At 38.3% G+C, this 25,716-nt stretch overlaps 1 protein-coding gene across 1 annotated transcript in view; it reads left to right on the top strand.

The window, feature by feature from the left end:
- The window catches only part of DTNBP1 (dystrobrevin binding protein 1), a 145,030-nt gene that overhangs the window by 33,033 nt on the left and 86,281 nt on the right, over positions 1-25,716 (top strand). The window contains exons 5-6 of the mRNA XM_003263537.2: positions 4,212-4,344; positions 16,287-16,419. Of these exons, the coding sequence (XP_003263585.1) occupies positions 4,212-4,344; positions 16,287-16,419 (266 nt within the window). The remainder of the gene's footprint in view (positions 1-4,211; positions 4,345-16,286; positions 16,420-25,716) is intronic.

Here is a 25,716-nt window from a genome sequence, read left to right as displayed (position 1 = left end):
ACAGGAGAAAGAATTTCCTGTAAAATCTGTTACTGAATTTATGCTACCTTAGGATCTTAAATTTTTGTATAATTAGTTATTGTAAAACCCACAGCTCATCAAAAGTACTTCTATTGCTTTCCAGAAACAGTACCCAGCCTTAAAAATGAAAGTTTATTTTAAAGCCTTCTGTGGTGTATTATTGAGATATATGTAAATATTTAAATGTATATCTTTAATATGCATAGTATTAAACTTGTCATTTTGTAAATTTATTTTGTCAGACCTGCTCGTGTGTCTTTGGTGGGCTTTACCTAAACAGCATAACCTCCTGGGGCAAATATACTTTTGGACAATTCCATCTTGTTTAACAAATTATTTTATACTCTTCTACTTTACAGCTAATTATTAAAACTATATAGTCTTAGAATTCAGAGCAATAGTTTATAAAACAAGCAGCTGTGATCAAAGGTAACTTTGTTGTCTAGGCTTGTTTTCTTTTTTTGAGATGGAGTCTCGATCGGTCTCCAGGCTGGAGTGCAGTGGTGTGATCTCGGCTGTCTGCAACCTCTGCCTCCCAGGTTCAAGCGATTCTCCTGCCTCAGCCTCCCGAGTAGCTGGGACTACAGGCGCGCATGCCACCATGCCCAGCTAATTTTTGTATTTTTAGTAGAGACAGGGTTTCACCATGTTGGCCAGGATGGTCTCGATCTCTCAACCTCATGATCCACCAGCCTCAGCCTCCCAAAGTGCTGGGATTACAGGCGTGAGCCACCGCGCCCAGCCTGTCTAGGCTTTTTCTAAACAAGGGTTTCGATTTTTTTTTCTCCTTTAGCAATGTATAAAAAAAAAAAATACCATAAATAGTTAATACTTAGGGCTTAAACTCTGAGGGCAGTTTTCTAAAGTTAGACTTTCAGTGTTTTGCCTCTCCTGTTATTGTGAAATATTAGCTTGCCTTCAAATTGAACTTTCAAGATTCATGGTTTTGTTTAACAGTTTGACATTAAGCCAGTTGAATTTGACTGTTTCACTCTCTGCGTTCAGGATGGATTTCCTCTGCCTGTGGCAGAAAGTGAACTGAAGTTACTGTTGGAAATCCTGGTTTGTGCTCCTTGCTGCACAAATACATGTTGATCTTGGGCAGATAACATGGCCTCTCTTAGTTTTCTCATCTATAAAATGGCTTAACACTACTTATTCTTCTTATCAAACTTGTGTGGAAATCAAATAAAATGATGTGTTCCTTAAAACTCTGAACTGCTGAGTTTTATACTAAGATCCTATTCTACATCATTGGTGTACCTTTTCATCATTGGTGTGCTTTTTCTTCCTTCTCCTAACCTCAATATCTGCCAGAAAGAATTTTGGAATAAAGCACTATGGGTTTGTCTTGCTCCTTAAACTTAATTTCCTGGGGGTGAATCTCGGTTTATTCTGAGTTACTTCGAGGTGGAAAAATTGAACTTCCGGAGATAGCTTTTTTTTATCATTAAGAAATTACACATGATAAAATGAATAGGAAACAGTACAGTTTTTCAGAACCCTTTCTTTTGCTAGATTTTTAACTTTTCTTCTTCCCTTTATATACCCCTATAGCACAATCCCTAGTAGGTTGATTAAGGGCATAGGCTTGCTGTCAAATTCCCTGGGATGGAATCTAAGTCCACTGTGGTCCTTGAGGAAGTAACTTAACTTCTATTACACCTCAATTTTTAAAATCTGTATAATAGAGATTATAATATTGCTTAGTGTATAGGGTTGCTTTGTGGTTTAAATGAGGTAATATATGTAAATTGCTTAGCACAGGGTCTGGTACTTAGAAAATATTCAAAATGTTTTAGTATTGTATAATTATTGATAATTTCTGAGAATCTGTTTACCCTTCCATTCTTTTAAACTTAAGTGATAGTTTAGTGTTCTCTGATATAGTTTTTCTACATATGCTTGTATTCTATATTCAGAATTTAATTTTCAGTTTTATTGCAGGTATGAACTAAACTGTAGTTAAATTTTAATATTTAAACATTGCACTTTAATTTTCAGTAAGAAATGGTTAATATCTAAAAATTATTTATTCTATAGTTTTCAAATTGTAAACCAAAATAGCCCATAATTAGGAATTTTTTTTTTTTTTGGAGACGGAGTCTCGCTCTGTCGCCCAGGCTGGCGTGCAGTGGCGCAATCTTGGCTCACTGCAAGCTCCGCCTCCTGGGTTCACACCATTCTCCTGCCTCAGCCTCTCCGAGTAGCTGGGACTACAGGCGCCCGCCACCACGCCCAGCTAATTTTTTGTATTTTTAGTAGAGACGGGGTTTCACCGTGGTCTCGATCTCCTGACCTCGTGATCTGCCCGCCTTGGCCTCCCAAAGTGCTGGGATTACAAGCGTGAGCCACCACACCCGGCCTAGGAATTTTTTTTTTTAGAGTTTGAAATCTGAAGTTAAGAGAATTTATGAGGGCTGCCACTAAAATATAAACAATAAGAGGGCAGGAATCATTACATCTATACCCAAAATAGGGCTTAGCAAATAGTGGGTGGTCAGTGAATTTTGTGGAATATTATAAATGAATTTTGTGAACATAGATCCTTGTTTCAAGCTTTGGTTTCCTTACTGCATTGTAGCTGTTTTTTCAGTATGTTTTAAGCTACTTTTAAAGATGTTTTTAAAGACCAGTTGGCAACAGACATTTTTAAATACACAAAAATAATGAGAAATGCAGTTTGCGTGAAACTTGGTGTGGCCTCCCAGCTCAGTTGAGGCTTGAATGTGAGAGATTATGTGTTTATCCCTCCAGTGTGGGCTGAGAAACCACAGGGAGATGTGTCATAGCTTAGTTCTTTATTTCAAATGAGAATTCCTACTATAGTGAAATGTACAAAAACAATCTAGTACTACATACAAATAATTTTGTATCTTTGATATATTCATTCCTCCAAAGTTCTTTCTTAACATTTAAGTGGAACTTAGTAAGAATCAGTTGTATTCAGATTCTAACAAAGAGCCTTAATCCTGGCAGGGCACAGTGGCTCATGCCTGTAATCCTAACACTTTGGGAGGCCAAGATGGGTGGATTGCTTGAGGCCAGGAGTTCAAAACCAGCCTGGCCAACTTGGTGAAACCCCGTCTCTACTAAAAATACAAAAAATTAGCCGTGTGTGGTGGCAGGTGCCTGTAGTCCCAGCTACTGGGGAGTCTGAGGTAGGAGCATCTCATGAACATGGGAGGCAGAGGTTGCAGTGAGCCAAGATAGCACCACTGCACTCCAGCCTGGGCAACAAGAGCAAAACTTCGTCTCAAAAAAAAAAAAAAAAGAGAGAATCTTAATCTTGAGATGTGCAAATTGTCTCTTTTGAATATTCAAATTCATTTTCTTCTGTCATATAATGGGTTTTGCTACCTTTATTTTTTATTGTACAGATTATGGAGTTTTTTCCACAGTTCTTGCTTATTCATGTTGATATTTTCAAAAGATCACCTCTTCTTGCTCTTTCTAAATCTTTCTAGGCCCTTGTCCCTCCCACTATGTTAAGACCAAAACAAAATTGTCTCGGAGAAACTAATGTCTGTCATTTTCTTTATAGTCTTTAGCAAAAGAAGTTAGAATTATCTTAGGCTATTCTAGAATTTCACAACCTTGCTATTAGGAACCCTTTACATCTGCTGAATTCCTCATTAACTTAAATCATTTCCTCTTTTTCTGGAATTCTGGAATTGGCCAGTTTCCTCAAAATTCCTTTATATACTTTATGCAATAAGTATTCCTGTTTAAATGTAAATTGAATCATGGTATATTCTAAATGTATTAGGGAACTTTTCTTTGCAGACTTCCTTTTGTAAAGCCAATAATTACCCGTTAATTATGTTTTATGTTTGTTTTCTTTTTGGTTGTTAGTGGTAGTTTTTTATTTTTTTCTAGATTTAGATTTTCAAATACATGGTCTGCTTAAAACAGGGTGTACTTAGAAGTGACTTCTAAAGTCATTTTTAAACTTTCTCTTCTCTGGGTTGAGATGCACTGATACAAGCAGTAATTTGAGGTTTCCTGCACTGAATATTAAGTTGTTTCTTTTCTAAAAATGAAAACAACTTCAGTCTCTTTTAGAATGTACCGTAATCTCTACTGATTAGAGGCGTTGTTAGAGATAACATTAAATCTCATTATGTTAACTGTACTTTCTTTGTGCCTAAAACTTGGTTTCACTTTACCCTCCCTCTTGTGTGCTGCAGCTGGTGGATAGCGAGGTGGTCATGCTTTCTGCGCACTGGGAAAAGAAAAAGACAAGCCTCGTGGAGCTGCAAGAGCAGCTCCAGCAGCTCCCAGCTTTAATCGCAGACTTGGAATCCATGACAGCAAATCTGAGTAAGTCCAATGTTTTCATTGTACATTACTTTTAGGAATGAAAACAACTTGGGCAGGGTTTGGTGTAATTTCAGAGCTTTTTAGGAACACATGAAATTCTGGGTTAACAGGAGTTTTTGGAAAATCATGATTTCTACTTAATTTCATATTTTGATTAGTTGAGGATTCGACAGAAAATGATGTAAAGTGTAGAAATTAGTTCTGTTTCTGCCTCAGGTCAGCTCAGGACACATAATTATAATTAGGTTGATTCTTAAAGTGACTCAGGTTGTCTTTGTTGACATTTGGTCTCTATTCAAAAGCATACATATAGAAAATGGATTAGGTGACTTTGTCCTGACTGTAGAATGTATTCCAGAAATTGTTGCTTTTAAAATTTAGATCTGCTAGAACTTCATGTCTTGTAGTGTATTTTTTTCTCCTCAAACGGATTAGAGATCAAACAAACCTGGTTAAATGAGGGTACTTGTGCTGGGTGTGGTGGCGTGTGCCTGCAGTTGCAGCTATTCTGGAGACTGAGGCAGGAGGATTGCTTGAGCCCAGGAGTTTGAATCCAGCCTGGGCAACATAGTGAGACCTTGTCTCAAACAACAACAACAACAACAAAGTAAATTAGGGTACCTGTTTGGCTAAATTTATGCTCTGTGGAAATTTATTTTTTTGTTGTTGTTCATTTGGATGGATTATGTTGGTATTCTTTTTTTCTTGGGTTTATATTCAGAAAATTATCTTTTACGTTGATGATGCCACATCTAAGGATAATATTGTAGCTTACTATTTCCTAATCAAGCTTAAGATCTTAGTAAAGTAGGAGGTAGGAGCTGTCTGAATGAGCTAATAACCTGTTTTAGTCTTTTAGGTGGGAAGCTAAAGATACCCTATTATCTCCTCCTGTTTTTAATATTGCCTTATTCAAAGCAAAACAAGACTGATTTACAAGGCAAGTAATTGGCAAGTCATAAGACAGTTTTTTGTGTGTGAACAAAATAGATACGTAGTATTTGGAGTGCTGTTGCTGATAACAGTAGCTAACGTTTATAGCACCTACTCTATGTCAGAGATTATTAGATGATTTACAGATACTATCTGTAATTCTCACAAGAACCCCACGAAAGTAGGTTTTATTATTCCCAATTTACAGATAAACTAAGGCTTGGAGAGGTTGCAACTTGCTCAGAATCATAAAATTTATAAATGCATCTAGGATTCCAACCACATTGATGATATCCTCAATATCAGTATGAGGCAGTAGGATGAAGTGATGAGGCAGTACGATGGGAGCTCTCAGTAGGTCTCTATGAACTGTATTCTTCAAGTCCCCTGGCTGTTGCCATGCCTTTCAGGGTCAGTGTTTTGTTATTTCTGAAGGCAGGGCATGGAAAAGAGATTCTAGGTCTTAGAGAAATGTAAAATGGCTGTGGTTGCCCTCTGCATTGGTTTCCTCTTACAGGTGTAGTAATGGTCCTTCCCAAGCCTTGGATGTAGCCTTTAAGATGTTTGGAACATTCTTCGTAGCCACTCTTTCAGCTCATCTTCCTGTATCTCTGAGTCACTTGCTTTTCATTGGTTGTATGTTTCTTTGCAGACATGTTCTCTTATGATAACCTCTTTTATTTCCCCAGCTGAGAGTAAATCTGTTTACAGATAGTTGTTGTTTGCTTAATACCACTCTATTGATTAAATGCATTCTGCCACAATTCTCATTATTTTCATAGTCAATTCTGTTTAGAAAATGCAGTCTCTATAAGTCTTTCATAGAATATATTGTATGTTCATTCCCAATTAGGATTCTAATATCCTGAAAAATGTTTGATGTTTAGTGACACATGACCTTATTCTTCAGAAACTGCATTTTGGCTTCTTGAATGCACAAGATAGGCCTTCCAAATGTTCACTTGAATCCTCTCTTTTAGTAATCTGAGAACATCTAACACTAAAGACAAATGGAAGCTAAAAGATTATCTGATATACTGTTCTGGTTAGTCACTTCTAAATTAATTTGAGTCATTTTTTTCCTCTCATCTATGTCTAACCGATATTGAGCTCTTTTTAGAGAGTTAGTTCAGTTTTTTTTAGAGGGTATGTCTGGATGGTTGTTTTTCATATATATTGCCAATCTGAATTATCTGTTAGCCTTTGAAATACATGCTTCCTTTGAGTTTTAATCTGTTGCTGTTATTTGCCTGATATTTATAATTAGTAATGAATGACAGTGGAAGATAGCATATCAAAACTTGGAATTTTAGAGACCTAGTTAGTATTTGTTGGCCTAGAATAAGCCCAGAGAGAGTTGTTTTAAAATCATGAGGCTTTTAGCTAAGCAATTTAAGCTTTATAGAATCATTGCTGACGATATTCTTTACAGTAGGAAAGCAAATACTTTGAAGCCAAATTTGATGGAGTTGTGTAAACATATATCTGCACCATTAATGTACTTTATGAATTCATTTTGATGCATTTATGTATCAGTCTTAGATTTTGGAAACAGTGTTTTAAATGCTCATTCATTTACTGGGTTTTTTTTTTTTCTTTGGAAGCCTCCAAATCTCTCCTATTATCACCCAAATACCTTGACATAATATTACAAAGCTTAAATAATTAAGCAGTAATAAAAGATAAAAACAAACTTAGAAGAAAATAGTAACCGATTATATTTAGTCACAGGGTTCCCCTAACTTCTTTGAACTTGTTGCCCTGTCACTGTCAAATGTAACACCATATCCTGTCAGTCCCTCCATTTTCCAGGCTGCTTCACTCTTTTGGTCTTACTTTGCTGTCTAGAGGGTCTGTTTTTATTGAAGGGTACAGGATTTATCTTATGTGAGCAATTTGCCCTTTTGATGATGCTTTTAGCTGTGTTACCCCCTGGATTCATTAATATGGCTCCTGGTACCTAGCCCCTTGGGAATTGTTAAGTTACCACAGATGATCCATTCATATTGGCTTCAGTCCAGCTTACAGGAGCCTATTTAATTGATACTTACTGGTAGGGTTTGTTGTTTTAAAAATAAGTAATAAAGGTATGCTGGGAACTGGAAAACAAGGGCTGTGAACTTACAGATCCGGGTTTGGCTCCCAATCCTACAACTTCCTCACTTTAAAAACTGTGCAGATTTCTCAGTGGCTCCAAGCTTTAGTTTTCTTGTCTGCAAAATGACGATGAGCATACCTGTCTCGTAGGTATTTGGAGGATTAAATGAGATGAGAAACCTAACCACTTAGCACAGTGCCTGGTACATGCTGGGCATCTGCCACGCACCATGCACTGTGTACAGACCCTGGACACACAGCAGTGAACAAGGCTGGGCACCTGCCGTCAAGATGCTGACATTCTAATGGGGGCCTCTCTAGCCTTTGTGAATTTACAAAACCGTTATTCTGTGACATGAGGGTTTGGATGGATGTTAGGCTGTTTAGCTTGTGCTGCAAAACAGTTTAGAATGCAAAACCACAAGATTCAATGTGGTGATATTAGTATTCTGTACCTTGAAAGTATGTAAGCATACAATGGAATATCTTTATCCAGATTCTATGCATTTTCTTATTCTGTGAAAAACCACAGTGCTTTTTAATCATAAAACTGGAAAAATATGTTTGAAAAGTGTATACTGAATTCTCTTGAACTTCCACTAGAGGGTAGTATAATCCTATTTCTTTATTGAAGTTCAAAATGTTAAAGCCTTGTCTTTGAATTTTCTCTGTTTCTTAGTTTATTTTATATGACCTATTTTTAAAAGACTGTTCCCTTCATCTAGAAGAGAAGATTCTGGGTTTTGTTTTTGTTTTTAAATTTTAATTTTTTTAAGAGACACAGTCTCACTCTGTTGTCCAGGCTGTAGCATGGTGGCATGATCATAGCTCACTGCAGCCTCAGACTATTTCTGGACTCAAGTGATCTTCCTGCCTCAACCTCCCAAAGCTCTGGCATTACAGGGTTGAGCCACTGTACCCAGCCAGAAGATTCTGTTAGTTCTTAGATAACAATTCTTAGATATAAGAGAATAGCAGCCGTATACTGAGTTTGTGTTTTTCTTTTGGTTTGACCTAGCCTGATACAGTATTATTTTGCTTTTTTCTCTACAGAATTTTAGAGGGCATCTAACAGAGATTATCATAGCTCTGTCAGTTTTTCATGAACTAGATTATCAGATGTCCGGGTTCGTTTCTGAGGTTAGACCCTTCAAGAGGCACATTAATTCTCCTAGACACCTTTTAGGCTACTACATAGATCTCATTTGTTCCATAATGGCTTTTGCAAGTTAATGTACTTCTTAAAGTTTCCTTATTCATACCATCATTACCTTATTTCCTTAGTACATAAAGGTGTAACATAAGCATTTGAACAGTCTTGTGGTCTTTCAGTACCTGGCCTCTGTGACCTATGGGTTTGCAGCCAAGGAGAGTTCTTTGTTCCATGAGGCTAATTATTTTGTTAGAAAAGAACTCATTAAGTGGGAAATAATTTTAGTGTGCTGCTTCATTCTTTATATAGCAGTGGTTACACTACAGATGATATGTATTTGAAACAAATGGCACAAAGAAAAATTCCAAACAGAATTGCTTTTCCTCTGGGACAGCCTTCTCGCAAAGATTTGTGAAGCTCTTTTTTGCACAGCTGTCAGGCATTCCCAAATGGCTTTTCACAATAAAATTCCACCTATCTCTTCCACTGATCACTAAATGAGACATATGCTGTTGTTATAGCGAGCAAAATGGTGAGGCTTGAGCTTCTTGTAAAGGTATATTTGTGTCCATGGAGGCCTGCTAGTATTTTATGTATATGCATCCTAAGTTGGTTACCAAATATACTCATATATGCAACTTGTTTGCAACAGGAAATGAGCAGACTGACAGGGAAATTAAATTTCTGCTAACTTAAATTCAACATAAAATATTCGGAATACACATTATGTATGTACTTGTCATTATTATATGAAGAGCTTTTTTAAGTTTTTAATATAAGAAGGGATGAACATTTATTTTTTTCAGTGCAATTCTTTTATATTTTATTACTGATTTCAAGTCTGCTAAGTGTTAAAATGGAAAATTTTCATCACTTCTTCTAAGTCACTGATAATGTGACCTGGTTTAATATACTAAAAGTATCATCATGTTGTTTAATGTTTTCTAAGTTCCCTGCTCATGTTTATTCTTTTACAAAATTTGGCATAATCTCTTAATATTTAGACTAGATGACCATGAATAGATTTGCCTTCTCAGTTATTTTACATGTTAGAGTAATGAAATCATTCTATCACCAGAAATTATTCTTTATTGAATTCAACAGACAGGTTATTAGGGGATAGCAAAGAAGCAAAAATACAGGCTGCACCTTTAAAGCCCTTACTGATTCCTGAGAGATATGAGAGTACACAACTGGTTGGATGATATCAGTCAGAATGTGAGTCCTGTGTGAGGCTGAAAGGTCTGGAGAAGTACAGAAGAGGAAGGGAGCCCTGTGGGAGGAGAGCGGGCTGCCACTGGCCTAAGCCTGAAAAGACAGGCCGGGGTTGGGGACAGGCAGAGGCAAGGAGGAGGAGGCACCAAAGCTCAGGACTCATCTTGTTTTGCTGTAATGTAGAATATGTGAAGGAAAGAAGTGAAGTAAACACAGTTTGTGGCCAGAGAGCAGTAGCTCTCTGAATGATAAGGAGTTTAACTTGAAAGGGCTCGGGAGCCTGTGAAGCTTTTTAAAGGGGAGAACATAAATATGAATTTGATGTTAGCAGTAAAATGACCACTGACTATTTCAAGCATTTTTAGTCTAAATTTGTCATTCAGCACAAAAGCATGATGCCATCCTACTCAGAAGTATGTACAGTTTGTTTCTCATTAGGAATTCCAGGTTGATAAACCACTCACATGTTTTCATCTGGTCCCCACGTTATTAACAAAAGAGTGACTAGGGCAGCAAGTACAATTTGTACCTAGAACAGAATTTCTGTCTGTGAGAAATTAATTGGCCTGCCTAGAGATCAACCTCATTTAAGTTCCTGGCCTCATTAGCTCTGTAGTCAACCAACAGAGCTAGAATCTAAATGGAAATTGCCATCTGTCCAGATAAAGATTAAAAAGGTAAAAAGAACATACACATTTTCCAGCATAGAATAATTGTTGGCTCCATTACATAGTTTCTTTTCAGAAAAATCATTTGAAATTTAATTCCTTTTACCTGTAGGAGATCTTAAGTCTAAGAATACAGCCTGGAAAATAACTTACAGGTGTGTAAGTTTGTAAGGTAAAAATGAAAATGTTGTTGACATTTTGATCTAATAGATCCATAGATCTTGTTTACATCATGATCATTACTGGTCAATGAAATTATTAGTGTTCAATGGCTTTTATTAAATATAAAACTTAGCTAATCTAAAAATTTTCTCTATTTTTTTATATTCAAACATTAATTATTTACTGTCAAGTATTAAGTTTAGGTACTTTGGCTCATTTAATCCTTTTAACAGCTTTGCAAGATATGTGTTGTTAGCTCTCTCCTCACAGACGAGGTATCACATTGCATCTCATCTGGCAGGAGCAGAGCTGGGTTTTTAAGCTTGTGCTTCAAAGCCTAGCTCTTAACCAGTCCCCCATATGCTAAGCATACGTGCACGATACTGAATGCACCAAGTAGCTTAGAGTTAAATGGAGTCTATATTAAATTTAACTATTCTAGTTTTTATCACTAATCAAAATGAAACAGCCTTTTAAATAATCCTATTAGCTATGATAGTCTTTTATACATTTTAAGACCATGTCAGACTAGTTATAACAGAATGAGCTGAATATGGCTTCTTTAGTACTAGGAGTACTAGCTCCCAAGCTGAATCTCCTAGTCAGTTTTTCATTTAATAAAACAAAAAACAATGTAGGCTGGGTGGGGTGGCTCACACCTGTAATTCTAGCACTTTAGGAGGCCAAAGCAGGAAGATCGCTCAAGCCCAGGAGTTCAAGACCAGCCAGGTCATAGTGAGGCCTCATCTCTACAAAAAAATATATACATATATGGCAGTACATCATTTTGCCTGATTCCCCCATATAAACTCCTTATGTACAATTTATGACATTCTTAAAAATCTTAAATATAGTTATTGGCTAAAATTTAGATTTTACAAATTGTTTCATTTAAGCATTCCATAATCACATATAGTAGCTGTTTGATGTGGTCCCTGAAGCTAGATTCAAAACTACCATGAACTACATTATTATTAGCCTTTTCCAGATTTACCAGTGGTTTACAGTGATATATTAATATGATAAAAGTCAGTACCTAAAATGTCTGAAGAAAACTGCTAAACTGCTTGTCATCAAGTTTTCGCTTTTGAATAAAATTTTATTCCCCCCCACCAAATTCATGTTTTTAAGCCTTACACCCTAGCAGAGAGGAGAGGGAGTTTTTATAAGCACAAATATTTAGTAGAGTTAAAATTTAGGATATTAGAAAGTGTCAAAAAAAAAAAAAGGAATAAGACCTATTATTTGATAGCACAGTAGGGTAACTATTGCCAATAATAACTTAATTGTGTATTTTAAAATAAAGAATGAAATTGGATTGTTTCTAACTCAAAGGATAAATGCTTGAGAGGAGGATAAAAAGAGAAAATGTCAACACTTCTGGATTATCTAATTAATAGCTGTTTGGATCAAACACAGATTAATTAAAAATAAAATCTTCATTAATAAAAATTCATACTTTATTAATTTTTTTTTTACTGAATATTATTTTCAGTTCCAAGATCTCATTCAGGAGACCACATTAAATTTAGTCATCTTGTCTTCTTAGGCTCCTCCTGGCTCTGACAGTTTCTCAAACATTTTTTGTTTTTGATGACCATGACAATTTTTTGAGACATGATGATCAGATATTTTGTAGACTGTCCCTCAGTTGCAAATTGAGTACTTTGTAATATTTTGGATATCAGTCCTTTATCAGATATGTTTTACAATGATTTTCTCCCAGTTTCTGCCTTGTCTTTTCTTTTAAAAAATTTTTAAGTATTTACGTATATTTTTTGCTTTTATTATTATTTTTAATTGACACATAATTGTGTATATTTATAGGGCACAGTGTGATTTTTGATACATGTACACAGTGTGTAATAAATCAAGGTAGTCAGCGTATCCATTTCCTCAAACATCATTTTTTTGTTTTGGAAACATTCAAAATCCACTCTTTTGCTATTTGAACATATACAGTAAATTGTTATACTCTCCCTACAGTGCTATAGAATACTAGAACTTATTCTTCCTAGCTAGCTATAATTTTGTATCTGTTAACCAACCAGCTACTGCCTACCTTCCCAGCAGCCTCTAGTAAGCACGATTCTACCCTCTACTTCCCTGGGATCAACGTTTTTAGCTTCGACATGTGGGTGAAAACATACAGTATTTATCTTTCCGTGCCTGGCTTATTTCACTTAACAATACATCCTCGAGGCTCATCCGTGTTACTGTGAATGATAGTACTTAAATCTTTTTTACAGCTGAATAGTATTCCATTGTTTATGTATAACACATTTTCTTTATCCATTCATCTATTGATGGATGGTTAGGTTGAATTCTTATCTTGGCTACTGTGTATAGAGCTGCAATGAACATGGGAGTGCAGGTAACGTTTCAACATACTGATTTCCTTTCCCTTGGCTGTATTCCCAATAGTAGTGAGACTGCTGGTCATATGGTAGTTCTACTTTTGATTTTTTAAGGAACTTCCATACTGTTTTCCATAATGGCTATACTAATTTAAATTCCCACCAACAGCGTATGAGAACTCCCCTTTCTCCGCATCCTTGCCAGAATTTGTTATTTTTGGTCTTTTTGGTAATAGCTATTTTTTTTTTTTTTTTTTTTTTTTTTAGTTTTGGGGGTTAGGGGATACATGTGCTTGTTTGTTGTTGGCTGTATTGCATATTGGAGGAGACCGGGCTTGTAGTATACCCAATACCCAAACAGTGAACATTGTACCCAATAGGTAGTTTTTCAGTCTTTGTCCCTTCCCACCCTTCCCCCCTTTTTGGACTCCCTAGTGCCTGTTATTTCCATGTGGCAATAGCTATTCTAACTAGGGTGAGATGATATCTCATTGTGGTTTCGATTTGTATTTCCCTTGTAATTAGTGATGTTGAACATTTTTCCATGTACCTGTTGGCCATTCGTGTATCTTCTTTTGAGAGATGTCTATTCAGTTCATTTGCCCATTTTTTAATAGGATTTTTTTAAATTTTTATTTTTTGCTGTTGCATTGTTTGGGTTCCTTGTATAAGAATTTCTTGGGAATTTTAATTAGTAGGGCCATTATGAGAAACAGTATGGAGGTTCCTCTGAAATAAAACAAAACGAAAATAGAACACCATATGGACAGCAGTCCCACTACTCGGGATATATTCAAAGGAAAGGATATTAATCCCTTGTGGGATGAGTAGTTTGCAGGTATTTTCTCCCATTTTGCTGGTTGTCTTTTCAGTCTTGATGTTTTTTTTTCTAGGCAGACGCTTTTTAGTTTGATACAATCTAGTTTGTCTATTTTTGCTTTTGTCGCTTGTGCCTTGAGGTCTTCTCCATAAAATCTTTGTCCAAACCAATGTTCTGAAATGTTTCCCGTATGTTTTCTTCTAGTAGTTTCATGGTTTCAGCTCTTACATTTAAGTCTTTAATCCATTATGAGTTGATTTTTTTTAGGGTGAAAATTAGGGGTCTAGTTTCATTCTTCTGCATATGGATATTTACTTATCCCAGCATCGTTTATTGATGAGACCATGTATTTCCCAATGAATGTTCTTGGTGCCTTTGTCAAAAACTGGTTGGCTCTAAATATGTGGATTTATTTGTGGGTTTTCTGGGTTCTCTGTTCTGTTCCAGCATATCTGTTTTTATGCTAGCATCATGCTGTTTTGGTTACTATAGCTTTTTGTAGTATATTTTGAAGTCAGACAATCTGATGCTTCCAGCTTTGTTATTTTTGCTCAGGATTGCTCTGGCTATTCAGAGTCTTGTGTGATTCCATATGAGTTTTAGAATTTTTTTTTTTTTTTCTGTTTCTGTGAGGAATGTCATTGGTGTTTTGATAGGGATTGCATTTAATCTGTAGATCACTTTTGGCAGCATGATCATTTTCACAATATTCTTCTAATGCATAAACATGGGGCTATCTTTTCATTTTTGTCTTCAACTTCTTTCATTAGTGTTTTATAGTTTGTCCTGTAGAGATCTTTCTTGATCTCAAACTTCTAGGCTCAAGCGATCTCCTGCCTCAGCCTCCCAAAGTGCTGAGATTACAGGTGTGAGCCAGCACACCTGGCTCTTTCCTTCCCTTGGTTAAATTTATTCTTAAGTATTGTAATTTTTTGTAACTATTGTAAATGGGACTGCTTTCTTGATTTCTTCCCCCCTGCAATTTCATTGTTGGTGTATAGAAATGCAACTGATTTTTGTATGTTGATTTTGTATCCTGCAACTTTACTGAATTTATTTATCAAGGTCTAAAAGTCTTTTTGGTGGTGCTTTTAGAGTTTTCTATACGTAAGATCATGTCATCTGCAAACGGGCATTTTGACTTCCTCCTTTCCTATTTGGATGTCTTTATTTCTTTCTTGTGCCTAATTGCTCTCTCTAGGACTTCCAAAAAACAGGCAAAAATTTGCATCACAATAAACCTATAATTGTAAGTTGAAATTTGAGGGGTTTGCCTCAAACCTAAATGCTATGAAAGCTAGTTTAGAAGGTCATATGAAAAGCTAGTACGTAAATGAAGGAATTATATTGTAGCCGTTTAAGTGAACCCAAGACTGGAAGGCTTCACAGCCAACTTGTTTCTCTTCACTGCTCCCTTCCCCACTGGATCGCTGTTACTTCCCGACTTGGGAGTCATTTCTTGCTGAGGTTTCCCTCATCTGTGTTAGATGCCACTCCTTTGAGTTCCTACGGCACCTCACGCCTCATTCTGTCATGCTCTGTTGCCATTGAAATATGCCTCCCCTCTCCTGTAAGCTCCTTGAGCTCCAGGACTGTCTTTTTCATCTTTGTATCCCAGTGACTGGCACATGTCAGTGAATAATAGATAACTAGTTGAGTCTCTGAGTTCTCAAATCTTTGACCTCAAAAGCTTTTCTTTCGTATGAGAAAACAACTAATCCTTGCCCCTACAATCTCAGTTTACTTAGCATCCTATCAACTAGAAATTAGTGTAATGTGAGAGGGATTCGGTTTGGATTCCTGACTGACCTTCACTGGCCGTGTGGCCCTTCACTAGCTTGCTTGGGCAAGGCACTGTATTTGCTTTTCTAGGCTTTCGTCTTGAATCTTTTCAGTGAAAGGTTTGAGTGGGTGATCTTCATGTTCCAATAAAGCTATAGGGCTCTGTGGCCTAGCAGCAGAGTGGAGTAGTGAAAGACTAGTCACGTGACAGGCCGGGCGAAGTCTGTTCCTCACCCAACCACTGAGTAGCCTGGTAACCCATGCTTACCAAGTATTTGTGCATATCTACTGTGCCTTGAAGATTTGTGTATGTGATGTGCCAGAGGCAAAACAAATGCTAACGTAATTTAGAAACACAGATATTAAGTTAGTTAAGTATAGGTATAATTAGGTTAAGTTAGGTATAATTTGTGTTAATTTTATCATATTCTTCTTATGTGAAAATTGGTTATTCACATGTGGTATATGGGATAATTAGGTTATAGCATTATGTTAATCAAGATAATGTTTCTCCATTTCTTTGTCTTCCTGGTTAATTTCTTGAAAATGCTTGAAATGTAATCAAAAAAGATAATTTGAATTATGTTTTAATCTTGGCCAGTGTATTTTATTTTGCTTCAAGAAAGTTTAATAAAAAATATTAAAAATGCAAAACAATCTCAACAATGTAAACTTTTACCTTTTTAATACTTTTTGTATTCATCATGATCAAGGATTCTGACTTTTGAGGTCTGTTTATTTTTATATACCTTCAGCTCATTTAGAGGCGAGTTTTGAGGAGGTAGAGAACAACCTGCTGCATCTGGAAGACTTATGTGGGCAGTGTGAATTAGAAAGATGCAAACATATGCAGTCCCAGCAACTGGAGAATTACAAGAAAAATAAGAGGTGAGTTTGAAAAATTTGCCACAGTATTCATTTCAGTCTCGAAGTTTTCCATATTACTTTACATGCTACTCTTTAGAAGTCCCGGCTGATAAAAGACAAAGGTTTCAACATAAAACTGATAAATAAGCTTTCTAAAACTTTTTTTAAAAAACCGCTATCTGTTGCCATCTTTTGGAGATGAGTTATGAAAAACTCAGGAGAGGGTAAAACATGAATCCCAAATATAAAGATGAAAGAGTGGAGCACAGGGCAAAGTTTTCCAGCGAAATAGGAGCCCTGAGCTAGTTTTCTCCGAGAGACAAATGACTGGGTTGCTCTGCTCTGCTCTGCTCTGCTCTGCTCTTCTCTTCTCTTCTCTTCTCTTCTCTTCTCTTCTCTTCTCTTCTCTTTTCTTTTCTTTTCTTTTCTTTTCTTTTCTTTTCTTTTCTTTTCTTTTCTTGCTCTTCTCCTCCATTACTAGAGCAGAAGGGAAGGAACCTGAGCCCAGGCTGCGGAAATGGGACCTTAGGCAAATTATTTTATCTCTCTTAGCCTCAATGTCACTGATTTATGTTGGGGATAATGATGTACCCCTATCATAGAGTTGTTATAAGGATTAAATGAATTAATTGTTACCTAATTCAGTTAGTGCTTTGTAAATATTAGTTATAATAATGGCTATTATCACTAGGCCAACCTGAACTGGAGATGGAAAAGGAGTCTAAGGGTAACAGCCTGCTAGACTAGCTCTGGCATCCCAAGTCCTGCAGTGACCATCTCAGAGATGGAAGGTACAGGGTTGGTATTTCTGAAGTCCGTGGGGAGTCAGTCTCAGAGGACATGAGACAGACTGTCATCTGTGCTGGGCACCTCTGGAACTGAAGCTGGAGGCGGGCTTTACTAGTTGGGAGGAAGCAGAAGTCATGGGATTGGGTCTGGCTGTGGCCCAAGAGCAGATTTGGTGGAGAGAGAGATGGATAGGTTGGGCAGAGAACACTCTTGGTGTTAGGAGTGTTGATAAGTGGAGTTGTTCTGGATCTAGGATGTGACAATAACAGGAGTGGGTTGCTATCATGGACAGGAGGAGCTGGTCACTAATATACCACCATCCCCTACCCCCAAGGAAGCTAATACATAGGTGAGGTGGATTATTGTATTGATGTTAAAGTCTTCTAGAATGAGGCCAAGGGATGAGGCAGAAATGAATAGAAATGAGTATTTTAGAACACAAGTTCTCAATCAGGGTCATGTATCCTTAGAGATGGGCACTAAATGTTAATGAGCAGTAAGAGTCACCTGGGGAGAGTATTTACAGTGGGGATTCCTAGGCTCTGTCCTTGGGAAGTCCATTCTAAAGTTAATTCCAGTGGAGAAAGTTGAAATGACTCCTTATTCCACAAGCCTCTAGAATGGTTTAAATTTAGAATGGTTTGAAACAGGCATTCTAGGTGATTCTGATATGGGTGGCCTGTGAGAGACTGCTGGGCAGGGATGGGAGATGGGTGGTGTGCAGGCTGTAAATGGAAGAGCTTCAGAAGAGCTCCAGGGAGGCTGTGGATCAAATTATTCACAAAAGGTTGTATGTGCGTGAATTTTCCAGAGGTGCTTTCTATACATTTCATTTGTCCCACAAAGATTTTAGGAGGGCATTTGGCAGCATTAAGAATGGAGTCCTTGGCCGGATGCAGTGGCTCACCCCTGTAATCCCAGCACTTTGGGAGGCCGAGGTGGGCGGATCCTATGGTCAGGAGATCGATACCATGCTGGCTAACACGGTGAAACCCTGTCTCTACTAAAAATACAAAAAATTAGCCGGGTGTGGTGGCGGGCGCCTGTAGTCCCAGCTGTTCGGGAGGCTGAGGTAGGAGAATGACATGAACCCGGGAGGCGGAACTTGGCGGTGGGCCGAGATCGTGCCACTGCACTCCATCCTGGGCGACAGAGCAAGACTCCATCTCAAAAAAAAAAAAAAAGAATGGAGTCCTTCTCAGAGAAGGGATTTTTTTTCTTTTGAGATGGAGTTTCACTGTTGTTGCTCAGGCTGGAGTGCAGTGGCATGATCTTGGCTCACTGCAACCTCTGCCTCCTTGGTTAAAGCATTTCTTCTGTCTCCCGAGTAGCTGGGATTACAGGTGCACACCACCACGCCCAGCTAATTTTTTTTATTTTTAGTAGAGATGGAGTTGCACCATGTTGGCCAGACTGGTCTCAAACCCCTGACGTCTGATGATCCACTCGCCTCAGCCTCCCAAAGTGCTGGGATTACCGGCGTGAGCCACCGCGCCTGGCCTAGAGAAGGGACTTTTGAATGAGTGGGTGAGCCTTGTGACCCAGGGCATTTCCAGACTGATATGTGGGCGTGGGAAAAGAGGAGTTTCCCTTAAGAGGAACATAGCAGAGGTAGAAATGGTCAGGCTAGTCTTCATTGTTAAATGAAAAGTTAGAGAGACATTCTATTGTAAAGAAGTTAGGCATGGAAATATGTTTATAATGCAACAAGAGTTTCAAGGAACATGGTAGGAAGGCTTAGAATTTTGAGAGGAAATTTTTACAGGAGGTTGGACAGCTTGGGTACAGGTCATGTGACCCTAGAAGGTGGTTTTCTCATGTGTGAAATGGGGATAATAATAGTACAGTACGTTATAGGGTTTTAGGGAATCAGTAAAGGGCTTGGAATAGTGCTTGGCACCAGCTAAGTGCTCTGTCAGTGGCTGCCAGCTCTGACTAACTTGTATTACTTGTGCAGCTATAAAGAGATGGGTATTCTATATTTTTAAATACCGCATTGCTTTTTAGCTACATAATACAAAAATTATATGAATATTGTGATTTTTCTATTAAGATATGTTGAAATTTGATTGTTGGAAACGTATGATAGCAATACCTCAAAGATATTGTGGATTCTGTTCCAGTCCACTGCATTCTGCAGTAAAGCTATTTACATGGTTTTTTTTTGCTTTCCTAGTGCATATAAAAATTATGTTTATACTATACTGTATGTAGTCTATTAAATGTGCACTAGCATTATGTCTTAAAAAACAATGTACATACCTTAATTAAAAATACTTTATTGCTGATGATCATCAGCCTTCAGTGAGTTGTAATCTTTTTGATGGTGGAGAGTCTTGCCTCTATGGTAATGGCTGCTGACTTATCAGGTGGTGGTTGCTGAAGGTTAAGATGGCTGTGGCAATATCTTAATTAAAATAAGGTAACAATGAAGTTTGCTACATCGATTGACTCTTTTTTCCTGGAAAGATTTCTCTGCAGCATGCGTTGCTGTTTGACAGCATTTCACCCATAGTAGAATTACTTACAGAATTGGAATCAATCCTCTCACGCATTGCTGCTGCTTTATCAACTCAGTTTATGTAACATTCTATGTCCTTTCTTGTCATTTTAACAATGTTCACAGCATCTTCACCAGAAGTAGGTTTCTTCTCAAGAAACCACTTCCTTTGCTCATCCATAGGAAGTAACTCCTCATCTGTTTAAGCTGGATCACGAGATTGCAGTAATTCAATCATATCTTCAGGGTTCACTTCTAATTCTAGTTCTCTTGCTATTTCTAACACATCTGTAGTTACTTCCTTCACAGAAATCTTGAACCTCTCAGAGTCATCCATGAGGGTTGGAATCCACTTCTTCAAAATTCTTGCTAATGTTTGATATTTTGACCTCCTCCCATTAATTATGAACATTCTTAATGGCATCTGGAATGGGTAACCCTTTCCAGAGGTTTTCAGTTGACCTAGATCCATTGAAGGAATCATTATCTATGGCAGCCATAGCCTTACAAAATGTATTTCTTAAATAATAGGACTTGAAAGTTGAAATGACTCCTTATTCCACAGGCTGCAGAATCAATGTTGTGTTCACAACAATGAAACAACGTTGATCTCCTTGTTCATCTCTGTGAGAGCTCTTGGGTGACCAGGTGCATTGTCAAGGAGCAATATTATTTGGAAAGGAATTTTTTTTTTTCTGAGCAGTAGGTCTGAACAGTAGGCTTAAGGTATTCAGCAAACTATGCCACAAACAGATGTGCTTTCACCCAGGCTTTGTTGTTACATTTGTACAGCACAGGCAGAGTAAATTTAGCATAATTCTATGGATTTTCAGGATGCCTCCGAAGATTTTCAGAGTAGTAAATGAGGCATTGGCTTCAGCTTAAAAGTCACCAGTTGTATTAGTCCCTAACAAGAGAATCAGACTGTCCTTTGAAGGTTTGAAGCCAGGACTTCCTCTCACTAGCTATGAAAGCCCTAGGTGGCATCTTCTTCCAATAAAAGTCTATTTTGTCTGTTGACAATCTGCTGTTTAGCATAGCCACCTTCATCAGTTATCATAGCTAGATCTTCTGGATAAGCTGCTGAGCTTTTACATCAGCACTTGCTGCTTCGTCTTGAACTTTGCTGTTATGGAGATGACTTCTTACTTTAAATTCCATGAACCAACCTCTGCTAGCATCAAACTTTTCTTTTCCAGCTTTCTCACCTGTTTTTTTTTTTTTTTTTTTTTTTTTTGAGACGGAGTCTCGCTCTGTCGCCCAGGCTGGAGTGCAGTGGCACAATCTCGGCTCACTGCAAGCTCCGCCTCCCGGGTTCACGCCATTCTCCTGCCTCAGCCTCTCCGAGTAGCTGGGACTACAGGCGCCCGCCACCACGCCCGGCTAATTTTTTGTATTTTTAGTAGAGACGGCGTTTCACCGTGGTCTCGATCTCCTGACCTCGTGATCCGCCCGCCTCGGCCTCCCAAAGTGCTGGGATTACAAGCGTGAGCCACCGCGCCCGGCCTTCTCACCTGTTTTAGCTTTCATAGAACTGAAGAGAGTTGGAACCTTGCTCTGGATTAGGTTTTAACTTAAGGAAGGGAATGTGGTGGCTGGTTTAATCTTCTGTTCAGACCACTCAGACTTTCTCCATAGAAGCAATACGGTGGGTTTCTTTTCTTATCGTTCATGTGTTCACTGGAGTAGCATTTTTAATTTCCTTTCAGAGCTTTCCTTGGCATTCACAACCTAGCTAACCGTTTTGTGCAAAAGGCCTAGCTTTTGGCCTGTCTTGGCTTTCGACATGCCTTCCTCACTAAGCTTGATTATTTCTACCTTTTGATTTCAAGTGAGAGATGTAAGGCTCTTTCACTTGAATAATTAGAGGCCATTGTAGGGTTATTATTAATAATTGGCCTAATTTCAGTATTATTGGGTCTTAGGAAATAGAGAGGTCCAAGGAGAGGGAGAGAAATTGGAGAATGGCTGGTCAGTGGAGCAGTCAGAACACATACAACATTTATGGGGCTTGTGGCACCCCAAAACAATGACAACAGTATGTGCTGGTGTGTACCGCAGAATTCTAGAAGGGCTCAGGAATTGAAGGCACCAGGATCTTGAAAGATAAGGTGTGTTGAAAGCACATATGTGAAGTAAGGTCCCTTGATCCTCCGCTTAGCCAGATGATCACCCTATCCCTAGTTCATCAGGCAATGTGGAATTTCACCTGAGGGGCTCCAGACTTGACTCTAACACATTCGAGGACAGGTAGAGGTACAAATGTATTGAAAACAGAGGAACTAAGTGAAAGCCTACATAGTAAACATTAAGGCTGTTTAGGCCCTTTTGCCCAGTAGGTCCCAGAACTCTGGCAGCCAAACTCTCATCCCCTGTGCAGAAGAATGGAGCATTCATCTGCAAAACTGCACCTAACCAGCCCACAAGAAAAGGCCTGCAGATATGGACATTTAGGTTGTATGTATGTGGTGAAACAGCTAGGTCTGCTCTTCCCACCCTCTGATGCTGAGCCCACACTCTGCGTAACTTCAAATCAACTTTTGGTGCCTCACTCAAATACAGATGGACAGCTGAGGAATCATATTCAAATAAGAAAGCTTCCAAAATGAAAACAACTGAAATACATAGACTATAAGCTAGTAAACAGTATTGTTTAAAACCTGCAGAAGAACGAGAGACTGAGGAGCAGAAGAAAACTTAAAAACGAGGCTGATCACGGTGGCTCACACCTGTACTCCCAGCACTTTGGGAGGCCAAGGTGGGTGGATCACGAGGTCAGGAGATCGAGACCAACCTGGCTAACATGGTGAAAACCTGTCTCTACTAAAAAATACAAAAAAAACTAGCTGGGCATGGCACGGTGTTCCTGTAATCCCAGCTACTCAGGAGGCTGAGGCGGGAGAATTGCTTGAACCCGGGAGGTGGAGGTTGCAGTGAGCCAAGATTGCGTGACTGCACTCCAGCCTGGGACAGGGCAAGACTCTGTCTCAGGAAAAAAAAAAGAAAAATTGTAATTAGTAGCTTCAGATATATGGGACCATCTTGTAAGAGCCCATTTTGTATTTATGAGACAAGAAAAGATGCTGTAGAAAAGGAACAAGAGAGAGCTTTTAGAAGCACAGGCACCCTAGAACTTAAAGTATAAAAAAAAAAAAAGAAAGAAAGAAGGTAGCAAAAGTAGAAAATTTCAAGTGAAGCATTGGAAGATAATGTTAAACCTCTAAGAGAACAAAAAGTCTGAGGAAAAACTAAGGATGTTAAGATAATTCATAAGTCCCATATTTGAGTACTAGGAGTTTCAGAAATAAAGGAGTGAGAAGGAGGAGAGACAAATTTATTAAGGAAATAACATAAGGAAATTGTCCAGAGTTGAAGGATATGAATGTTTGAGTTTAAAAGAGCCCATGAAGTGCCCAACAAAATGAGTGGAGAAAGATCTGTTGTCAAATACATATTTTTGTAAATTTCACTACACTAGGAATAAAGATCATAAAAGCCTTCAGAAAGGTTTTATATTAAGGATCAGGAATCAAAAGGAACATCAACTTTTCAGCAACAATGCTGAAAGTAGAAAATGGTTACTAAGAATATTTACTGGGCAAAATTTTCATCAAGCATGAGGAAATAAAGTCATTTCCAGGCAGCCAAGGGCTCCAGTGTGGTGGATGTGAACACTTTGTCAGGAAGCTCCTGGAGGATGTGCTCCACACACAAGGGAGTAACCCAGGAGGAGGAAGAGCCTGCACAGAGCAGAGATGAGTCACTCCAGGAGGATTCATTCTGTTCAGAAGAGACACCAAGGGAATTTCCAGAGAGGTGGTGAGAAGCTTCAGCAAGCCTAGAGAGCAATTCATATTGGGACAGGAAGGCCTTCTGGAGAATTCTAAGTAGTGTTTCCAAGGGGGGAAAAATGAAGCTAATGCATTGCCTGGTAGGCGTGGCAATATTGAGAGGAGCTTTTTGACTCCTTTATTTGTTTATTTATAACTTGAATTATTAAACTCTGGTGGAAGGTTTAATGAGGAATTAGAGATAAGTGTTTTTTTATTTTTTTTTAAAAAAAAACAAGCAAACAACAAGGTAGATATTAACGCTGAGGGGAAACAGAGTTTTAAAAGAAGAGAAATAATACGCTACATGGCTCAGTCACAAACAGTATTTATGTGATATTGGAATAATTAAAAGCAGAATTGTGATAAAACTTGCTGGGGAGATGGGGGAGAAAAAGCATATTTGTGTTGAGGGGAAGCAGAGGTGTAAAATAGCTAATCCTCATCTTCTCCAGCAGGAAATCAAGAAGTAATATTTAAAATAGAAAAAAGAATGAATATTAATATTTGCATATCATTTAGAAATAACAGAGGTAAATACCAGGAAAAATAACTCAAAGAATTGAACATGGCTGCTTGTGAAAAACAGGGCAGAAAGGTGGAGAGAGCTGGGGCAGGAGCTACTTCTCTTCACTATAAATACATCTCCTGAGTGCTGTTTGACTTCAGGAATGGATATGTACTATCAACGTACAAAAATTGAATTAAACATTTTTTAATAGCTATAACATTCCCTGAATTCTTCCACATGGAATACTAGACTGAAGAGGTTGCCATCGATAAAACATTTTGTGATCAGATAAGCTCCAGAAACACTTTGTATTTGCCCATGGAGCTCTGCAGTATGCACTAGCATGCTAAAGGTTCTGAGAATTCCTGTGGTAAAGAAATGTTTTGCTGGGCACGGTGGCTCATGCCTATAATCCCAGGACTTTGGGAGGCCAAGGTGGGTGAGGTCAGGAGTTCAAGACCAGCCGGGCCAACATGGTGAAACCCCATCTCTACTAAAAATATAAAAATTAGCTGGGCATGGTGGTACACGCCTATAATCCCAGCTACTTGGGAGGCTGAGGCAGGAGAATCGCTTGAACTCGGGAGGTGGAGGTTGCAGTGAGCCAAGATCGTGCCACTGCACTCCAGTCTGGGCAACAGAGTGAGACTCCGTCTCAAAAAAACAAAGAAATATTTTGGCCGGGCACAGTGGCTCATGCCTGTAATCCCAGCTGAAAGAGGCAGATCACTTGAAGTCAGGAGTTTGAGACCAGCCGGGCCAACATGGTGAAACCCTGTCTCCACTAAAAATACAAAAATTAGCTGGATGTGGTGGTGGGTGCCTGTCATCCCAGACACTGAAGAGGCTAAGGCAGGAGAGTTGCTTGAACCCAGGACGGGGAGGTTGCAGTGAGCTGAGCTCACACCACTGCACTCCAGCCTGGGTTACAGAGTGAGACTCCGTCTCAAAAAAAAAAAAAAAAATTTTTGACTCAGCATTTCACAACTTACTTGGTCACAGAATCAATTTGCATGTAACACATATTAAAATTCTGTGACTTAGTATTCTACATAACACCATTTGAGAAATTTTCAAATACTGCTAGTGAGAAACTTTTTAATTTTCTGGTTCATAAGAGTTGAGTCGCTTAAAAATAAACCTTCTTCCTTTTTAACAAGATGCCATGCAAACTACACTAATGACTTTTCTTACTCTGAAGAAAATGATAATATGTGATAGAAAAAGTTGGATATGTGATATGCTTATGTGCATGCATTTTTTAACAATGTTTGCACACCCTGTAGCTTTCCCAAAAATCTGGGCCAGAACACTGGATGAAGGTGGGGAGAGTGGGAGAATGAAAGATAATTTTTCACACTCCTCCAGTGCTAATAGTCTCTGCAATAGGCTCCTATGGCTTTTCTCATTCAGCTCCCACCAGAGCCTGTAGTGTGGGCAGGGCAGCAATTTTTGGAGTTGAGAAGGAGATTGAGTTGCATTAAATCATCAGACTATTTAGGGGCCAGCATCAGAACCAGGGTCTTCAGTCCAAGGCTCCCACCACACCACCACACCAACCCAAATGTGCCTTCTTTTTTGACGTTAAGTTGGAATAAACTGATTGAGTCCCAGATGTTTATACCAGTGCATCTGTAGTTTCAAATGGATATATGATATTTTGTCATTCATTTGACGGACATTCCCAG

This window comes from Nomascus leucogenys, chromosome 8 (genome assembly GCF_006542625.1).
Source record: "Nomascus leucogenys isolate Asia chromosome 8, Asia_NLE_v1, whole genome shotgun sequence".
In the NCBI taxonomy this organism is placed as follows: domain Eukaryota; kingdom Metazoa; phylum Chordata; class Mammalia; order Primates; family Hylobatidae; genus Nomascus; species Nomascus leucogenys.
The sequence above is the reverse complement of the archived record's forward strand: the minus strand, read 5'-3'. Positions and strand labels throughout refer to the sequence as shown.